Genomic DNA, 15,905 nt, shown 5'->3' with positions numbered 1-15,905 from the left:
CAACTCCCAAAGAAAAGATAAAAGACAACACGATTCACGTGAATGGCCGAGATTACGAAATTGACCAAACTATAAAAATACTAAAAGTTACCCTTGACAGACACCTAACCCTGGAAAAGCATACAGATCTAATGTTCAAAAAAATTATTTCAGCCCTATGGAAGCTCCGCACCATCAAAAAATTCTTCAATGAATCATCCTTTCGATTTCGATCATCCATCTTGAGCACGCTGGACTACTGCAACATTATATATCTAGGAGCTGGAGCCTTGTTCTTACCCGGAGGATACTACTGAGGGGCTTGTTTGCTGGTCCCTGGTCTCCTGCAGCAGCTGTTTTCAAACTCTCCTTCACTAACGCCGGCAGGCACCTACAGAGACGGACCCCTAAGAACATAAGAACATAAGCAGTGCCTCCGCCGGGTCAGACCATAGGTCCATCCTGCCCGGCAGTCCGCCCCCGGTGGCGGCTCAACAGATCACGACCTGTCTGAATCACCAGAAGGGGCCCCCTTGCCACCTTGGTTTCTCATTGAAGTCCTATTTTCCCATCGAAGTCCTAACCCTCTGGTCTTGCACATGCACGACCTGGTTGGCTTTCTATACTATACTTATTACCTGTTTAGCTTTCTATACTTGTGTTACATCCCAGCACTTCTCTCAGTATCCCACGATCCCTTTATCCCTCAGGAATCCGTCCAAACCCTGTTTGAATCCCTGTACCGTACTCTGCCTGATCACTTCCTCCGGTAGCGCATTCCAAGTGTCCACGACCCTTTGGGTGAAGAAAAACTTCCTTGCATTTGTTTTGAACCTATCTCCCTTCAGTTTCTCCGAATGCCCCCTCGTACCTGTTGTCCCCCTCAGTCTGAAGAGTCTGTCCCTATCCACTCTCTCTATGCCCCTCATGATCTTGAAGGTCTCTATCATATCTCCCCTGAGCCTCCTTTTTTCCAGAGAGAAGAGCCCCAGCCTATCCAACCTCTCGGCGTATGGGCAGTGTTCCAGCCCTCTTACCAGTTTCGTTGCTCTCCTTTGGACTCTCTCAAGTACCGCCATGTCCTTCTTGAGGTGCGGCGACCAATACTGAACGCAGTATTCCAGATGTAGACTAGAGAATGACACGGGGAAAAAATTTGTCCCCGTCACCGCCCCGTCCCCAGCCGACTATCCTCTGCACCGCCCCGTCACCGCCACTGCCATCCCATTCACCGCCCCATCACCATCACCGCAGCATGCATAAAAGCCTCAAACAGGTATGATTTTATATACTTATCTTTATTAACGTATAAAGGAAACATACTTTACAACTTAGTTAACTATACAAAAACAAAACACAACCTGTACTTTTAATTGTCCTTATTTTTTAACCCGTGGATGAACAACAAATCATCCACAATCTCTGGATTCAATCTAGTTCTCCTTTCTTCCACAGTCCTTCCTGCAATAGAGAATGCCCTCTCTGAAGATGTGCTGGTAGCTGGAATGCACACCCCTGACCCCCATCCCCATCATAATAGTAAATAGTACTAATTGTAATGCAATTTCTTCCATTCATTTTTCATGTACACTACTGTATATAATATTAATTCATTATGGTAACCACAAAATTAAAAGAAACACAAAGTACACTGTATGCAGAAAAAATATTAATTAATATTTGTTTCATTTTTCAAAGAGGTCAAGACAGATGACTAAAATATGCAATGTCACTTCAGAAACAACTATAGAAAAATAGACAAATATAATGCAAAATATAGATAACTGATATAAATTCTCAAAACTGACACATTTTGATCACTAAATTGAAAATAGTCATTTTTCATACAATTTTTCTATCACTAATCTTCCCCCACCCCATATATATTCCGCAGGTTTTCAAAGAAGTCAAGGCAGATGATTTTATGCAATGTCACCTCAGGAACAACTATACAAAAATAGACAAATATACCCCCTCCCCTTTTACTAAATCGCAATAGCGGTTTTTAGCGCAGGGAGATGCGCTGAATGCCCTGCACTGCTTTCGATGCTCATAGGCTCCCTGTGCTAAAAACCGCTATTGTAATTTAGTAAAAGGGGGCCATCGTGCAAAATATAGACAGCAAATATAAATTCTCAAAACAGACACATTTTGATCACTAAACTGAAAATAAAATCATTTCTCCCACAAGTGGACATGCTTAGTTACATCAGCTCTATGGCTGCTTTAACTGTAAGGTGCCTGAATCTAATGCTATATGCTACCATTCTGTAAAGGAACCTGGGAGCCCATTCACTGCTATAGAATAGCGTTCCCTGTACAGTCTCAGGGTGCCTACGAGGAAGAACCCACTTGGAGAATTGCCCCTTATTTTTTTTAAGGATTATAAAAACAGAAGCAATAATGTGAAAAACAAAACCCAGCCTTAAAACAGGCTGAATTAATTTGTGAACCATTATTTAAAGGATACTCAGAAAAAATATTGTTTTCCCTTAACTTAAATGAAATAAACATATTCCTATCCATCATTTGACTATAGCTAAGGGCAAAAGAACCTCATAGAGCTGCAGTGAAATAGAAAAGTGATTTTGTTTTACTGTAATCTCTGCATTAAGTAGATTTGCACACCCCAAGCTCCTTAAATCCTGATGCACTTCTAGCTTTTCCTGTATCAGACTTTGCAAGATTAATAAATGGAGCATTCTTCTGCCTGCCAGTTAAAGGATGAAAAAAAAAAAAAGCCTATAAAGTTCAAATCACAGCTTGACTAAACTCAAACTTTTTTGATTTCATTCTTCCTGGCTGACCACAATAAGCACCAAGGTTGGGGAAGGGGTAAAACGCGGACCTCGCGGATCTAAACCAGTACCGCATTAAAAATCTGAGGTCCGTGTCGGTCCGTGTCCGTGGCGAGAACAAGCAGAATCAGGTCCAATGTCCGTGCATTTTTTTTTTCTCAAATTGTATACCACTACACTTGCTGCTTTTACTTGCTTCGGGCCTTCCTCATTGCTGGGACCTGCCTACTTTCTGTTTCCGCGAAGGCAGGACCCGGCAGCGAGGAAGGCCCGAAGCAAGTAAAAGCAGCAAGTTGTAAGCTTCCCTTCGGGGCTCTATTGTGTGTGTGCTGGCTTCCCTTCTCTTCCCTCCGAAACCAGAAGTAGCGTCCCGGGGGGGGGGGGGGGGAAGAGAAGGGAAGCCGGCACGCACACGATAGAGCCCTGGAGGGAAGCTTACAACTTGCTGCTTTTACTTGCTTCGGGCCTTCCTCGCTGCCGGGTCCTGCCTTCGCGGAAACAGAAAGTAGGCAGGTCCCGGCAATGAGGAAGGCCTGAAGCAAGTAAAAGCATGCAAGGCAGGCGTCAAAATTTTCGGCGCGAGTCAGCCCAGGAATGAGCAGGATTAGCTGGGCGGTCATCTAAATCAGCCAGGGAGAACACTTACTTGTACCTGACAAAGTTTTCAGGCTTTCAGCTCCTCCCAGTGAAATGAGTGAAAAGTGAATCCAATCGAGCAAAAAGAACTGACCAATGAAGAGCCTGTATATTAGGGGGCTGAGTCAATGCGGCAATGTGTAAGTCGGGTAGAGAGTTGGAGGAGACAGACCACATGGCGGAGACAAACATGGCCGCCAGAAAAAATCTGACACCCGGTCCCGAACCAAAGACACACGGTGAAGACAAGGTAAATAGCGGTACATAGAAGGGGGTACATTTGCCTGCGGGGACAAATCTTTTCACCGTTTTTGCGGGCGGTGAAAACTTTTGTCCCCGTGTCTGCGGCGATTTGGCTATGGAGTCTCCATAACCCGCAGCCAAACCGCAGCCACGCCGCGGTTCCCTGCGGGGATCGCTCCCCGTGTCATTCTCTAATGTGGACGCACCATCGCTCGATATAATAGCATGATGACTTCCTGCGTCCTGGTTGTTATGCCCCTCTTTATGATGCCCAGCATCCTGTTGGCTTTTTTCGAGGCTGCTGCGCACTGTGCAGATGGCTTCAGTGATGCATCCACCAGTACACACCCAAGTCTCTCTCAAGTCTGCTGTCTCCCAACAATGCCCCCCCCAATTTGTAGTTGAACAACGGGTTCTTTTTCCCTATATGCATGACCTTGCATTTTTCCACGTTAAACCGCATTTGCCATTTGTTTGCCCAGTCTTCCAGCTTGTCCAGGTCCCTTTGCAGATCCTCACACTCCTCCCTGGACCTAACTCTGCCGCACGGTTTGGTATCGTCTGCAAATTTTATAACCTCGCACTTTGCCTCCTTTTCCAGGTCATTGATAAATATGTTGAAGAGTAACGGCCCCAGCACCGATCCCTGTGGCACACCGCTCGTGACTCCCCACCAGTCAGAATATTGGCCCTTTACTCCGACCCTCTGCAGTCTACCCGACAACCAGTGTTTGATCCATCTGTGCACATCCCCTCCCACCCCATGGTTCCACAGCTTCCTAAGCAGCCTTTCATGTGGTACCTTGTCGAAAGCCTTTTGAAAATCGAGGTAAATGATGTCTATGGGTTCCCCATTGTCCACCCGACTGCTTATTCCCTCAAAGAAGTACAGAAGGTTCGTTAGGCACGACCTTCCCTTACAGAATCCGTGCTGGCTTGTTCTCAGTAGGCCATTCCTCTCGATGTGCTCGCAAATGCCGTCCTTGATCATAGCTTCCACCATCTTCCCTATAATTGAAGTCAGGCTCACCGGCCTGTAGTTCCCGGAGTCACCCCTCGATCCCTTCTTGAAGATAGGTGTGACATTCGCCAATTTCCAGTCCAATCTATCTCCAGTTTTCAAGGATAGGTTGCAAACATGCTGGATTGTGCCCGCTATTTCTTGTCTTAGTTCCTTCAGAACCCTTGGGTGGATCCCGTCCGGGCCCGGTGATTTGCCGCATTTTAACCTGTCTATCTGTTTCAGGACATCCTCCTTACTTACCTCTATGTGCTCCAATTTTTCTGCCTGTTCCCCACTCATGAGCTCCTCTGAGTCTGGTATATTAGATGTGTCTTCGCTCGTGAAAACTGACGAGAAGAACGTGTTCAACCTCTCAGCTACCTCTTTATCCTCCTTAATCACTCCCTTCCTATCCCCATCGTCCAACGGCCCCACCTCCTCTCTCGCTGGTCACTTCCCCTTTACGTAACTGAAGAATGCCTTGAAGTTTTTCGCCTCCCTGGCCAGCCCCTCTTCGTATTCCCCTTTTGCTTTTCTAACCTCTCGGTGGCATTCCTTTTGGCATTTCCTGTGCGCCTGGTGATTTTCCTCCATTGAGTCCTTTTTCCATCTCCGGAAGGATACTTTTTTGTCATTTATTGCCCTCTTTACTTCAGTTAACATCCAAACCGGGTCCTTTGACGTCATCGGGTCCATCTCCAACACTTTAAAACCAAGCCGCTGCCGCGGTTGTACTGGGAGCCTTGTTCTTACCCGGAGGATACTACTGAGGGGCTTGTTTGCTGGTCCCTGGTCTCCTGTAGCAGCGGTTTTCAAACTCTCCTTCACTAACGCCGGCAGGCACCTACAGAGACGGACCCCCTGACGTCATTGGGTCCGTCTCCAACACTTTAAAACCAAGCCGCCGCCGCAGTTGCGGCCGCAGGGCATGGCCCCTTGGGAGCCCCTTGGAGCCACGAGGAGTCCGGGAGCTGGAATCGGCTGGTAATATAAATTTTTTCCTATAATTTTTTATATGATTGTTAGAATATGGGAAAAAGAAAAATTAAACCAAAAAGCTCTACACCAGTGGTATCAGGTCCAATGGACAGACATTTAACATTATTTTCTGATAATCCACCTGCGGTACCATCAAATGTAGATTCCTCCTTGTCAGGAGCTTCAATAATTCCCCTCAACCGTACTCCTCCCCTTCATCCGGTACCCAGTGATAGTGGGAATATAAACCCTACTATATCCGATGCTCAAGTGGTTTCATCTACCCATACAAGTAAATTAGTATATGCTGAAATACCTAAACCATTGATATTTTCTGGAGGAGTGGATGAAAACCCACGAACAGAGGAAACACAGGATATTACTTTAAAGGACTTATAGTTAGGAATATCCAGAGTTGAAGGGTTTCTCAGGACAACGATGAAACAAATGGGAGACTTTTCTCAGTTAGTTTCTTCTAAATTAGAAAATGTGGATTCTAACTTAGGTTGTTTGGATAAACGATTAAATGCTATTGAAACTCAATGTAATAATTTACAAGCTGTCTCGGTATCAGCTGTTAAAGATTCTACAGTGATACATTCTAAAATTGAATCTATAGAGAACATGAAAAGAGTGAAAAATCTCCGCTTGGTCAATTTTCCAGTAACTCATTTATTGTCGCCTGAGATTTTATTAAGGAAGTTTCTTAAAGAAGTACTGGGAATGGCCAACGCGGAGAATTTTCCAATAAATAATTATTATTACATTCCTCCAAAAAAAGTTGAATCTGCCCAGGAGGTGGACCATCTGACCACACCAGAGGTAAATTTGACTGAATTTTTGGAAGATACACAGGATGTGATTCAGAGTCGGTCCACCCTGGTAATAACATGCATGAGCGAGATGGACAAGATGTTGATAATGAAACTTTACTTCAAAAACAGGTTAATGAAATTTTGTGGGGATTTGGTTAGGATTTTTCCGGATGTATCTAGAATCACTCAGTTGAGGAGGAAAGAATTTTTGAAATTGAAGGATAGAGTGTTGGCACTGGATGCATCCTTTTACCTGAAATTTCCCTGTAAATGCTTGATTAAGTTACAAGATATTGAGTACTCCTTTTGGGATCCTATACAACTACAACAATTTTTAGTTTCAAGAGAATAGAAATAGAAATGAGATTTGTTTCACCTAGCTGAGAATATGAGGAGAATTAATATAAATAATATCCCATTTTAAGGAATGATTCAAGGTTCTTTAGTGTGAACCAAGAATTATTGTCCTTTATTTTCTTGAACTTTATTCAATTAGAAATAGCAAGATGTACTCCCCATTAATGTGGGCTTAAAAGGAATTATGTATGTATGATTTGATTATGTATTGTTTTACGTGATTTCCTTTTTTTTTGAATTATTGGATATTGTAATGTATTCAAAATTATAAATAAATTAAAAAAAAAATCTAGGAGCTTATAAGAAAACACTTCACAAGCTAAGATTAATCCAAAACACTGCAGTCCGACTCATCTTTGGATTAAAAAAATGGGAACATATCACCCCATGCATATCACTGGTTGCCGGTGGAATCCAGAATACTCTTCAAGCTTGCCTGCATCAGCTACAAAGCAGTCTTTGGGATGCTACCAACTTACCTCGCCTCCCAATTCTTCCTCAACTGCCCTAATATGTGCTCTGGCAGAATAAATCTCTTTAATTACCCATCTCTGAAATCATGTCACTACAAGAAGTTCCTTGACAGAATGCTATCATTCCAGGCAGCCACACTGAATACATGGCTCGTAAAACCCATACTCGAGGCTGCGTCATATGCTGACTTCAGAAAATCACTGAAGACTCGTCTCTAACACAATTTGAGTTCTCTTCCATTGACAATTCTGTATCCCTGAAAGTTCTTTCTCTTCCCATTCCCCCTACCCCATTGCATGTATTTTGTTGTAAACCTCTTATTCTCATTGCACGCATCTTCTTGTAAACTGCCCCGAACTCATGTATCCTGTTGTAAACCACTCTGTACTTCTGTATCCTGCTGTAATCATTTGTTGCTTGTTGCAAACATCTTGTATTCTCATTGTATGTATCTTCTTGCAAACCGCTCTGAACTTACGTATCTTGTTGTAAACCGTTCTAAACATGTTTCTTGTTGTAATCATCGCATACTCTCATTGCGTGAATCTTGTTGTAAACCGCTTTGAACGTATGGTATAGCGGTATATAAGATATAAATTATTATTATTATTATACCGCCTACAAAGCCAAAAAGGATCAAAGTGGTTTACATCACAACTTAATCATATTTAAGAAAGGAACTCCATTAGAAAATAGGAAAGGAAAGAAATTAACATTTTTTAAACATATCCACAAAATTGTTTTAAGAAATAAATAAATCCAAATCAACACGAATCAGTACAAATTAATACAGATTGCAGTCCCCATTCCATTATTCAATTGGAGAAAGCCATTTGGAAAAAATGTACTTTCAGATGTCTCTTAAAATTTTGAAATGATTCTTCCTTCCTTAACTCTACTGGTAAATTGTTCCACAATATAGAAAAATGCACCATTTCTGGTTGAAGCAAAGTGAACCTTTGAGATATGGGGGAACAGCTATTTTATTGTCATTTAAAGATCTCAATGAGCAACTAGGTGTATAAAATAAACACTAGATTAGGACAAGCAGGCAGGTATTCTCACAAGTGGATGACGTCATCCGACGGAGCCTTGATGCGGACGCCTCACAAGCAGACTTGCTTGAAGAAACTCGAAGTTTCGAGTCGTCCACACCGTGCATGCCTTCCCGCCCAGCGCAGGGCGCGCCTCCTCAGTTCTTACTTTTCTGCGGAGTTGAGAAGTCCGTCTTCGACTCTCTGCGTGAAGTGTTTTCACTTGTGCCTTCTTCAGTACCGCGGTTTTGTGTTTTTTTTTCTACAGAATCGCCGTTTTATTCTTTGTTTTATTCTTTTCTTAAAAAAAAAAAAAAAAAATTTCTTCCGTTCATTCAACCGGGCAGGCCTCGTGGCCGCAGCCCCGCGGCTTCAATCTTGTGGCGGCGCTTTTTCGGCCTATGTCCCGGCCTGCAACCGGTTTTAAAAAGTGTTCCAAGTACCAGCGTGCGATTTCCCTCACGGACCCTCATCGACACTGTCTTCGGTGTTTTGGGCCTCAACATCTCCCGAAATCGTGCCAAGGAATGGAGTGTCCATTCGTGAGGTTGCAGAAGACGACTCAAGTTGTCCGCCAAGCAATTTTTTGCCGCTTGGATGTAGACAGCTTTGAGGAAGGTGTTGTGGAGGAATGCCCAGGCCCAAACCTTCAGAACTTCTTGACAAAGGGAGGAAGAACCCGTCCCTCCCTGTTTGTTGACACAGTACATGACAACTTGGTTGTCCGTCCGAATGAGGACTACCTGGTCGTGGAGAAGATGTTGAAAAGCGTAGAGAGCCTTGAAAATCGCTGAGTTCCAACAGATTAATGTGACAATGACGATCCGTACTGGTCCAGTGGCCTTGTGTACGGAAACAACTGAGATGATGAGTGCCCCAAACGTAGGTCGAAGAATCTGTCGTGAGGACCTTCTGATGGGGGGCGTTTGAAAAAGCAAGCCTCTGGAGAGATTGGAAGAGAGCATCCAACAACGCAAACCTGCGTCCATTGAGATGCTAGGGTCCACTGAGGAATTCTGAGGTGAAGTCTGGCAAAAGGAGTCACGTGTACTATGGAGGCCATGTGACCTAGTAGTACCATCATGTGTCTCACTGAGATGGAAGAGCGGGAAGATACTGTATGACAGAGTTGAAGGAGAGCTGCCAGACGTTGTTGCGGAAGGAATGCTCTGAGCTGGATAGTATCCAGAACAGCTCCGTTGAATTGTAGATTCTGTGAGGGCTGAAGTTGGGATTTGGGAAAGTTGATTTGGAATCCCAAACTGTGTAGGAACCACTTAGTGCATTGGGTCGCTACAATAACCCCCTGAGATGTGAAATCCCTGATGAGCCAGTCGTCTAGATAAGGAAACACCCGAAGACAATGGTTCCTTAGAGCTGCTGCTACTACCACCAGGCACTTGGTGAAGACTTTAGGAGATGATTCTAGGCCAAAGGGTAGCACTCTGTATTGAGAATGCAGACACTCCACCCAAATCTAAGATACTGACGGGAGGATGGATGAGAGAGGATGTGAATAGAAACCTCCTCGAGATCCAGAGAACAGAAGCAATTATTCAGATCTATATTGAAAATGGTTCCCAGATCGCCTGTCTTTGTTGGAACTTAGGAAGAAACGGGAGTAAAATCCCCTGCTCTGCTGTTCGAGGGAACTTCCTCGATGGCACAGAGACGAAGCAGAGCTATAACTTCCTGAAGAAGAAGGGCGGTCCAGAATGGATTGGAAGGATACTCTTAGAGGAAGCTCTGGTGGAACCTGAGGGAAAAGGAACAGAGTGTCCAACCCTGATTATTGAGAAAGGACAGAGGCAGAACGATGGAGGTTATGCTCTGTTAAGTCAGTCAAAAAAGGCTACAAAGCCTTAGGTGCAGCAGAAGGCTGAGGTTTCTGTTGATTCTGTTGCTGCGGTTCCTTGGAAGGGGCTAGTTTTGCAGGAGCTGACAGTGGTTATGGTCTGACAATGGAAGCAAAAAATGTTTTATTGTCCCATACTTCTGGTGGCAGCCTCTATAGATTCATGAAAGAAGCTATTGCTCTGGCAAGGAATGTTAGCCAGATGGACCTGAAGATTAGGAACTATGGTAATGGTGCGAAGCAAGGCCCAGCGGCACAGTGCTACAGAAAAAACAGAGGTCCTAACTGACAGTTCAAGGCATCATAAGATGACTGGAGAAGATGCAATCCGAGTTGTGACAGAGTAGTAGTAACGTCTTGGAACTCTAAATGTGTATGTAAATCCAGGTGCTTCAGGAAACCTGGAAGAAGATCAAGAAGGATCTTGATAAAGACAGCATCCAAACTTGTCTATAGTCTGACCCTCTCTTTCAGAAGGAACAGTAGGATAGACCTTGGAATGATGGGTTCTATTCAAAAGGAACTCCAGAAGGAGGGATTGGAGAGATAATTGTGAATTCTAAAACCCTTTGAAATGCAGAGATCTATACCTCGAGACCAGGATGCCTGGAACAGCAGTTATAGTAGAAGGAGTCTACAGACAACGGTTGAAAGCTTGAGATAAAAGCTTGTCAAGAGGAAGTTTAAGTGACTCTGCAGTAGGGTGAGGTAGATGCATGACCTGGAAATACTCCTTAGAGTATTTAGAACCAGCATCTAACTGAATTTCCACATCATCAGCTGATCCACCAAGGCCTTGGCTCGATAAGGGCTCGATGACTTCGAGGTGCCTCAAGCGGAGAATGAAAGTAAAGCCTCTCTGGAGAAGTGACAATCCAAAGAACATGAAGACTTGGAGGAGGCAATGGAAGCAGCTGATTCCTCAGGGTCCAGAGCGGTGACCTGGAGTGAGGAGTTGGGGGCCTCGAAGAACTGAAAAGTCTGGCATGAGGCCCAAACAAAGAAGGCTGCCCTTAGAAGATTTGCACCTCGAGAGATGTCTCAATGAAGACTTCGATCGGCAACGAGAGTGATGCCTGAAAGCAGGGCTCGAGGATCGAGGAAACTTCGCCCTATGTATGGAAACAAACAACGCTGCTAGTGAATAGATAGGGCTCGAAGCTATCGATCGAAACTCAGTAGTTTGGATCGAGAAATCTCGAAGCACTCCCAAAGACTCTGTTCCTTGTATGGAGTGTGAAGGTTCTAACCGAGACACTTGCAAAGAATCTACTCCTTGCATAGTGTGAAGGTTCCACTCAAGACACTCGCAAAGAATCTACTCCTTGCATCGAGTGTGTATAGGCCAGACCAGACACTCACAAAGACTTTGCTCCTTGCATCGAGTGTGTATAGGCCAGACCAGACACTCGCAAAGACTGCTCCTTGCATCGAGTGTGTATAGGCCAGACCAGACACTCGCAAAGACTCTGCTCCTTGCATCGAGTGTGTATATGCTAGACCAGACACTCGCAAAGATTCTACTCCTTGCAAAGAGTGCGAAGCTTCAGCTCAGGACATAAGCAGGGACTCGACCTCGTGGGAGACTGCTGAATTAGAAGAGGTATTGTCGAGGTAGAACCATATTTGCTCAATAACTGAACAAACTGCTGCTCCAACATGGTCTGGAGAGAAGCCTGCAAAAGGTGGATCCACGTCTGAAACCGGACCACTTGCTGAGGCTAGACTCCAAAGTGGCAATGTCCAAATGAGGACGGGCTGATGAGGCTCGAGTTCGGTGGAAGCAAGAGGACCCTCGCTGGAAGGCGGGACCGAGGCAGCACTCGAGGTCGAGGATGTCACCGAGGAGTTTATGCTGAAGAATTTCTCCAAGAAAACTCGATGACGTTGAAAGACTCGAGGTTGAAAGGGAGCCCAGCGCTCGCACGACTTTGGATGATGTAGAGGCCCTATTTGTGAGAGAAATCATACGCTGGTAGTGGCTACACCTCTTGAAGCCCGTGACCCGCCGGGACATAGAAGGAAAGAGAGCCGCAATGAAGTTGAAGCCCGCAGGCTGCGGTCGCGCGGCCTGACCTATCAGTCAGTCACTGAAGAAAAGTAAAATAAGTCTTCTTTTCTTTTTTTAAACTGTAAAGAAAGTAAGACAGCGATTCGCAAAGAAAAGAAACACAAACCGTTGTGAGAGAAGGCAAGAAGTAATAAAATTAAACGCAGAGAGTCAAAGACAGACTTCTCGGCTCTGTGGAAAACTGAGAACTGAGGAGACATGCCATGTGCTGGGCGGGAAGGCACTCGCACATGCGCGGTGCAGCTTCTGGTTTCTTCAAGCAAGTCTGCTTGTGAGGCTTCCGCATCAAGGCTTCGTCGGTGACGTTACCCATATGTGAGAATAGGCTGCCTGCTTGTCCTGGGATAAACATTAGATAGACTAGTGTTTTAGCCCGTTACATTCGTTACAGTAACAATAGCCCCACCTATACCCTGACCCTGACTCTGACCCCACCCATGCCCCGCCTCTATCATGGCCAGACCCTGCCTCCCATTGATCCCAGTCCCACCACCTCACCTTTTACCATTTCCTTTGTACCCTTTTGGCCCTCCTGACAGGGTCTTTACTTACCCGAGGCGGCAGCAGCAGTCCTGACGTACCAACCTTTCCTCCCTCAGTGCCGCAAAGCAGCAGTGGTCCTACCATTTCCATCTCTCCCTTTCCCCCTTTCACACCCTCTACCATCTCTCTCTGACCCTGTTTTACCCCTTTTGCCATCTTTCCCTTTCCTGTCCCCCTCTGTTCTTCACCAACACCATCTCTCTCTCCTGCCCCCTACACACTCCCTGAAGACTATCTTTCCCTATCCCCTACCATCTCTCCTGATCCTCCTAGTAGCCCCTCTGTCCTTCTCATCCATCTGTCTCCGTTTCCTCACCTCCTGCCTCACATCTGCCGCCGCAGCCTGCAGCCGCCAACAGCCGCCGCAGCCGACATCTGCCTCGGGGGATTCTCGCGCACGGAAACGGGAGCACGCAGGTGGGAGTGCGCACGCGCGCTTAGGGCTTTATTATATTAGATTATGAGCCTGCCAGAACATAGAGGAAAATGCTCGAGTACCTGAATAAATTCATGCAAACCCTGGGAGAACGGTATAGAAAATTGAAAAAATAAATATTTCCATCAGCTTTGTTGAAATGTTTCTATTGCTGGAGAGTTATTTTGTCACTGCTTTTCTTTATAGTTTTGTACCATTAATTGTTTTTGTGATTTTGTATTTTTGTCTGTTATTTTGTTAAGATGTTTTGGAAACCGCCTAGGTATAGGCAGTGTATACGTTTTAAAATAAATTTATAAAATAAAAAAAGTTCACCTTTCAAGGTTGTTGGGTTGTTGTTTTTTTTACATCACTTGCATGCCAAATCTTATTCACATCAGCTAATACGGTACACAGCAATGAACATTTAATGCTCCCAATATGTAATAAGGTAGAAATATACTGGCCATTTAGAAAAGAATCGTACACATTCCAGGCAAAGCAGCACTCACCGATTAGACGGCGAACCTCCTCTTCACTCATGTACACGCTAAGGCCGGGCCCGGGGACACTGTGGTAGCCACCGCTCTTACTATACGGAGAGTAACTGACACTAGATCTCGCCTGGCCCCGCACCACGGGCAGGAGGAACAATAGCAACAACAGGAAGGAGCTCCGCCGCCACACACAGTTCCAGAATCTCAGCTCCCGATATTCCTGTTCAGCTCCTCCTCCACCCCCTCCTCTTCCTCCGCCACCCGTCTGTCCCATGTCTCCTACTCACAGGCCGGGTCTATGCAGATAGACGCTGCTGGTCATGGCGGACTCCTTGTGATAGGGACCCCTCTTCTAAAAAAAATTCTCGTTACCTTGCGATGCCATTTACTCCAGCACCTACAAACTGTTCCTTATATGCGCGCCTGTGAGGTTTTATTTTCATGAATTCGGGGGAGGGGTTTCATTCGGGGGACCTCTACTTATGACGATGCCTTGTGCATGAGTACCTGGGCCGTAAAGCACGAGCGCTTGCTCGAGCGCGTAACCGCGAACCTCCGCTCACGCGCACAACTCCAGCAGGGAAAAGGAGGTGGGGAAACTTGCCTAATTGCGTGCTCCGTTGTGATGGTTTTTATAAACTATATTTATTCTTTTAAGTTTTTTATTTCTCGTTATAAAAGGCAAATATGGATGCCAGCTCTAGGTGTGCTTGGTCACCTCCAATATTAAGAAAATGCCTTAGGGTTATTTCGTGTCAGTGGTAGGCAGTAGTGCTGCCGGATTCAAGAAAAAAAAATATTTCGATTCGATTCAGCCTATTGAATCGATTTTTCTGCCCAATTGGGTATTTTTTTTTTTCTGACATCCTGGTGGTTTTATTTTATAGCCTCTTCACCGCCTTTGCCCTCTCCTACCCACACTGGCACTGTGGCTCACATTCGTGGTTCAAATCTGACATATTGAAATCACAAAACAGAAAATAAAATTCTTTTTCTACATTTTGTTGTCTGGTCATTATTGAAATAATGTTGGTCCCAGGCTCTGGTTGTCTGCTTGCAAGGGTCTCTTGCCCTTTTGTTGTTTCTTTCTTTCTCTGTGATAACCATCCATTTTCCATCTGTCCTCCCCTTCCCTCCCTCGGAGGTCTGGCATCTTTCCTTTTTTCATCTCCATCCCTGCAGCTGCATTTCCATCCCCTTCCCCAGATCCACCATCTCTCTTTTTCTCAACTACCCTTTCATCCAGCATCTTTCCTTCCTTTCCCACCACCCCAGGTCCACCAGCTCTCCCTTTCTCTTCCCAACTACCCTCCTATCCAGTATCTATATCCCCCACTCCCTCTCCACACCATCCCTTGTGCCCAACTTCTCTCCCTTTCTGTTCCTTCCCTTTCTAAATCCCATTGTCCACCATCTCTCTCCCAGTCGGATCCTTCATCATTTTCAAGGAAGTACGAGATCCAGATTTTTACCCAGTACTCTGCTCTTTGTTCCCATCCTGTTCTCACTAGTTTCTCTTGCTGTCTCTTTTTAATACTTCCTCTTCCCCCAACCAAACTCCAGCAGTTTCTCATACTAGCTCCCCACAGGTCAATCTCTCTCCCTCCAGCCTGTCCCACTCATCTGGGCCCAGCAGTTTCTCTGACTAGCTCCAGTCCCCATAGGTCAATCTCTCTCCCTCCAGCCTATCTCACTCATCTGGGCCCGCTCACATATCCAGAACTCTACTCTCCCATCCCCTGCGGGATCTTTTACTTGCTCGCTGCACTTTCACTCTTGGGGTCATGTGTGCAGCGCGAGTGAAGCAAACACGATGCCTTTAGCGGCCCCCAGAAGCCTATCACTCATCTACAGTTTTCTGTCCCTGCATAGGCGAGAATCCTCCCAAAGATGCACAACATGGGAAGTCTTTCATCCATTCCGACCTCATGACAGTTGTCGGTGGAACACTGATCTCTCCATTAGCCGCTGTTCCGTCCTACCTGAACCTGTTCCTCACTCTGCACAGCTCACAAATTTCGACTTCCACAGCCAGGAAACCAAACCCCACCCTAACAGTCGAAAGGCAGCCTTCTCTATGGTAAACGCTGTAACAGAGGAAAAGCTTCCGGGGCTCTCGAAGGAAGAGTGTTTGTAATGCTGCCCACGGCCCCGACAGTGAACGCGTGCAGTGCTGTTGGGGGAGCTAGCAGGGTAAATATGTAGCG

General features: G+C 45.5%; 1 protein-coding gene across 5 annotated transcripts in view; it reads right to left on the bottom strand.

Annotated features, from left to right (window-relative positions):
* RYK (receptor like tyrosine kinase) overlaps positions 1 to 14,258 on the bottom strand; it is a 1,376,634-nt gene extending 1,362,376 nt beyond the window's left edge. For 2 of the 5 annotated variants that reach the window (XM_033957872.1, XM_033957871.1), the window contains exon 1: positions 13,714 to 14,258. In XM_033957872.1, the coding sequence (XP_033813763.1) occupies positions 13,714 to 13,972 (259 nt within the window). In that variant the 5' untranslated portion in view covers positions 13,973 to 14,258. The remainder of the gene's footprint in view (positions 1 to 13,713) is intronic. The other 3 variants (XM_033957868.1, XM_033957869.1, XM_033957870.1) reach the window with 2 other exon arrangements.
* Between the last annotated feature and the right edge of the window lie 1,647 nt (positions 14,259 to 15,905).

Source organism: Geotrypetes seraphini, chromosome 9, assembly GCF_902459505.1.
Source record: "Geotrypetes seraphini chromosome 9, aGeoSer1.1, whole genome shotgun sequence".
In the NCBI taxonomy this organism is placed as follows: domain Eukaryota; kingdom Metazoa; phylum Chordata; class Amphibia; order Gymnophiona; family Dermophiidae; genus Geotrypetes; species Geotrypetes seraphini.
This window is presented reverse-complemented; position numbering and strand designations above follow the sequence as displayed.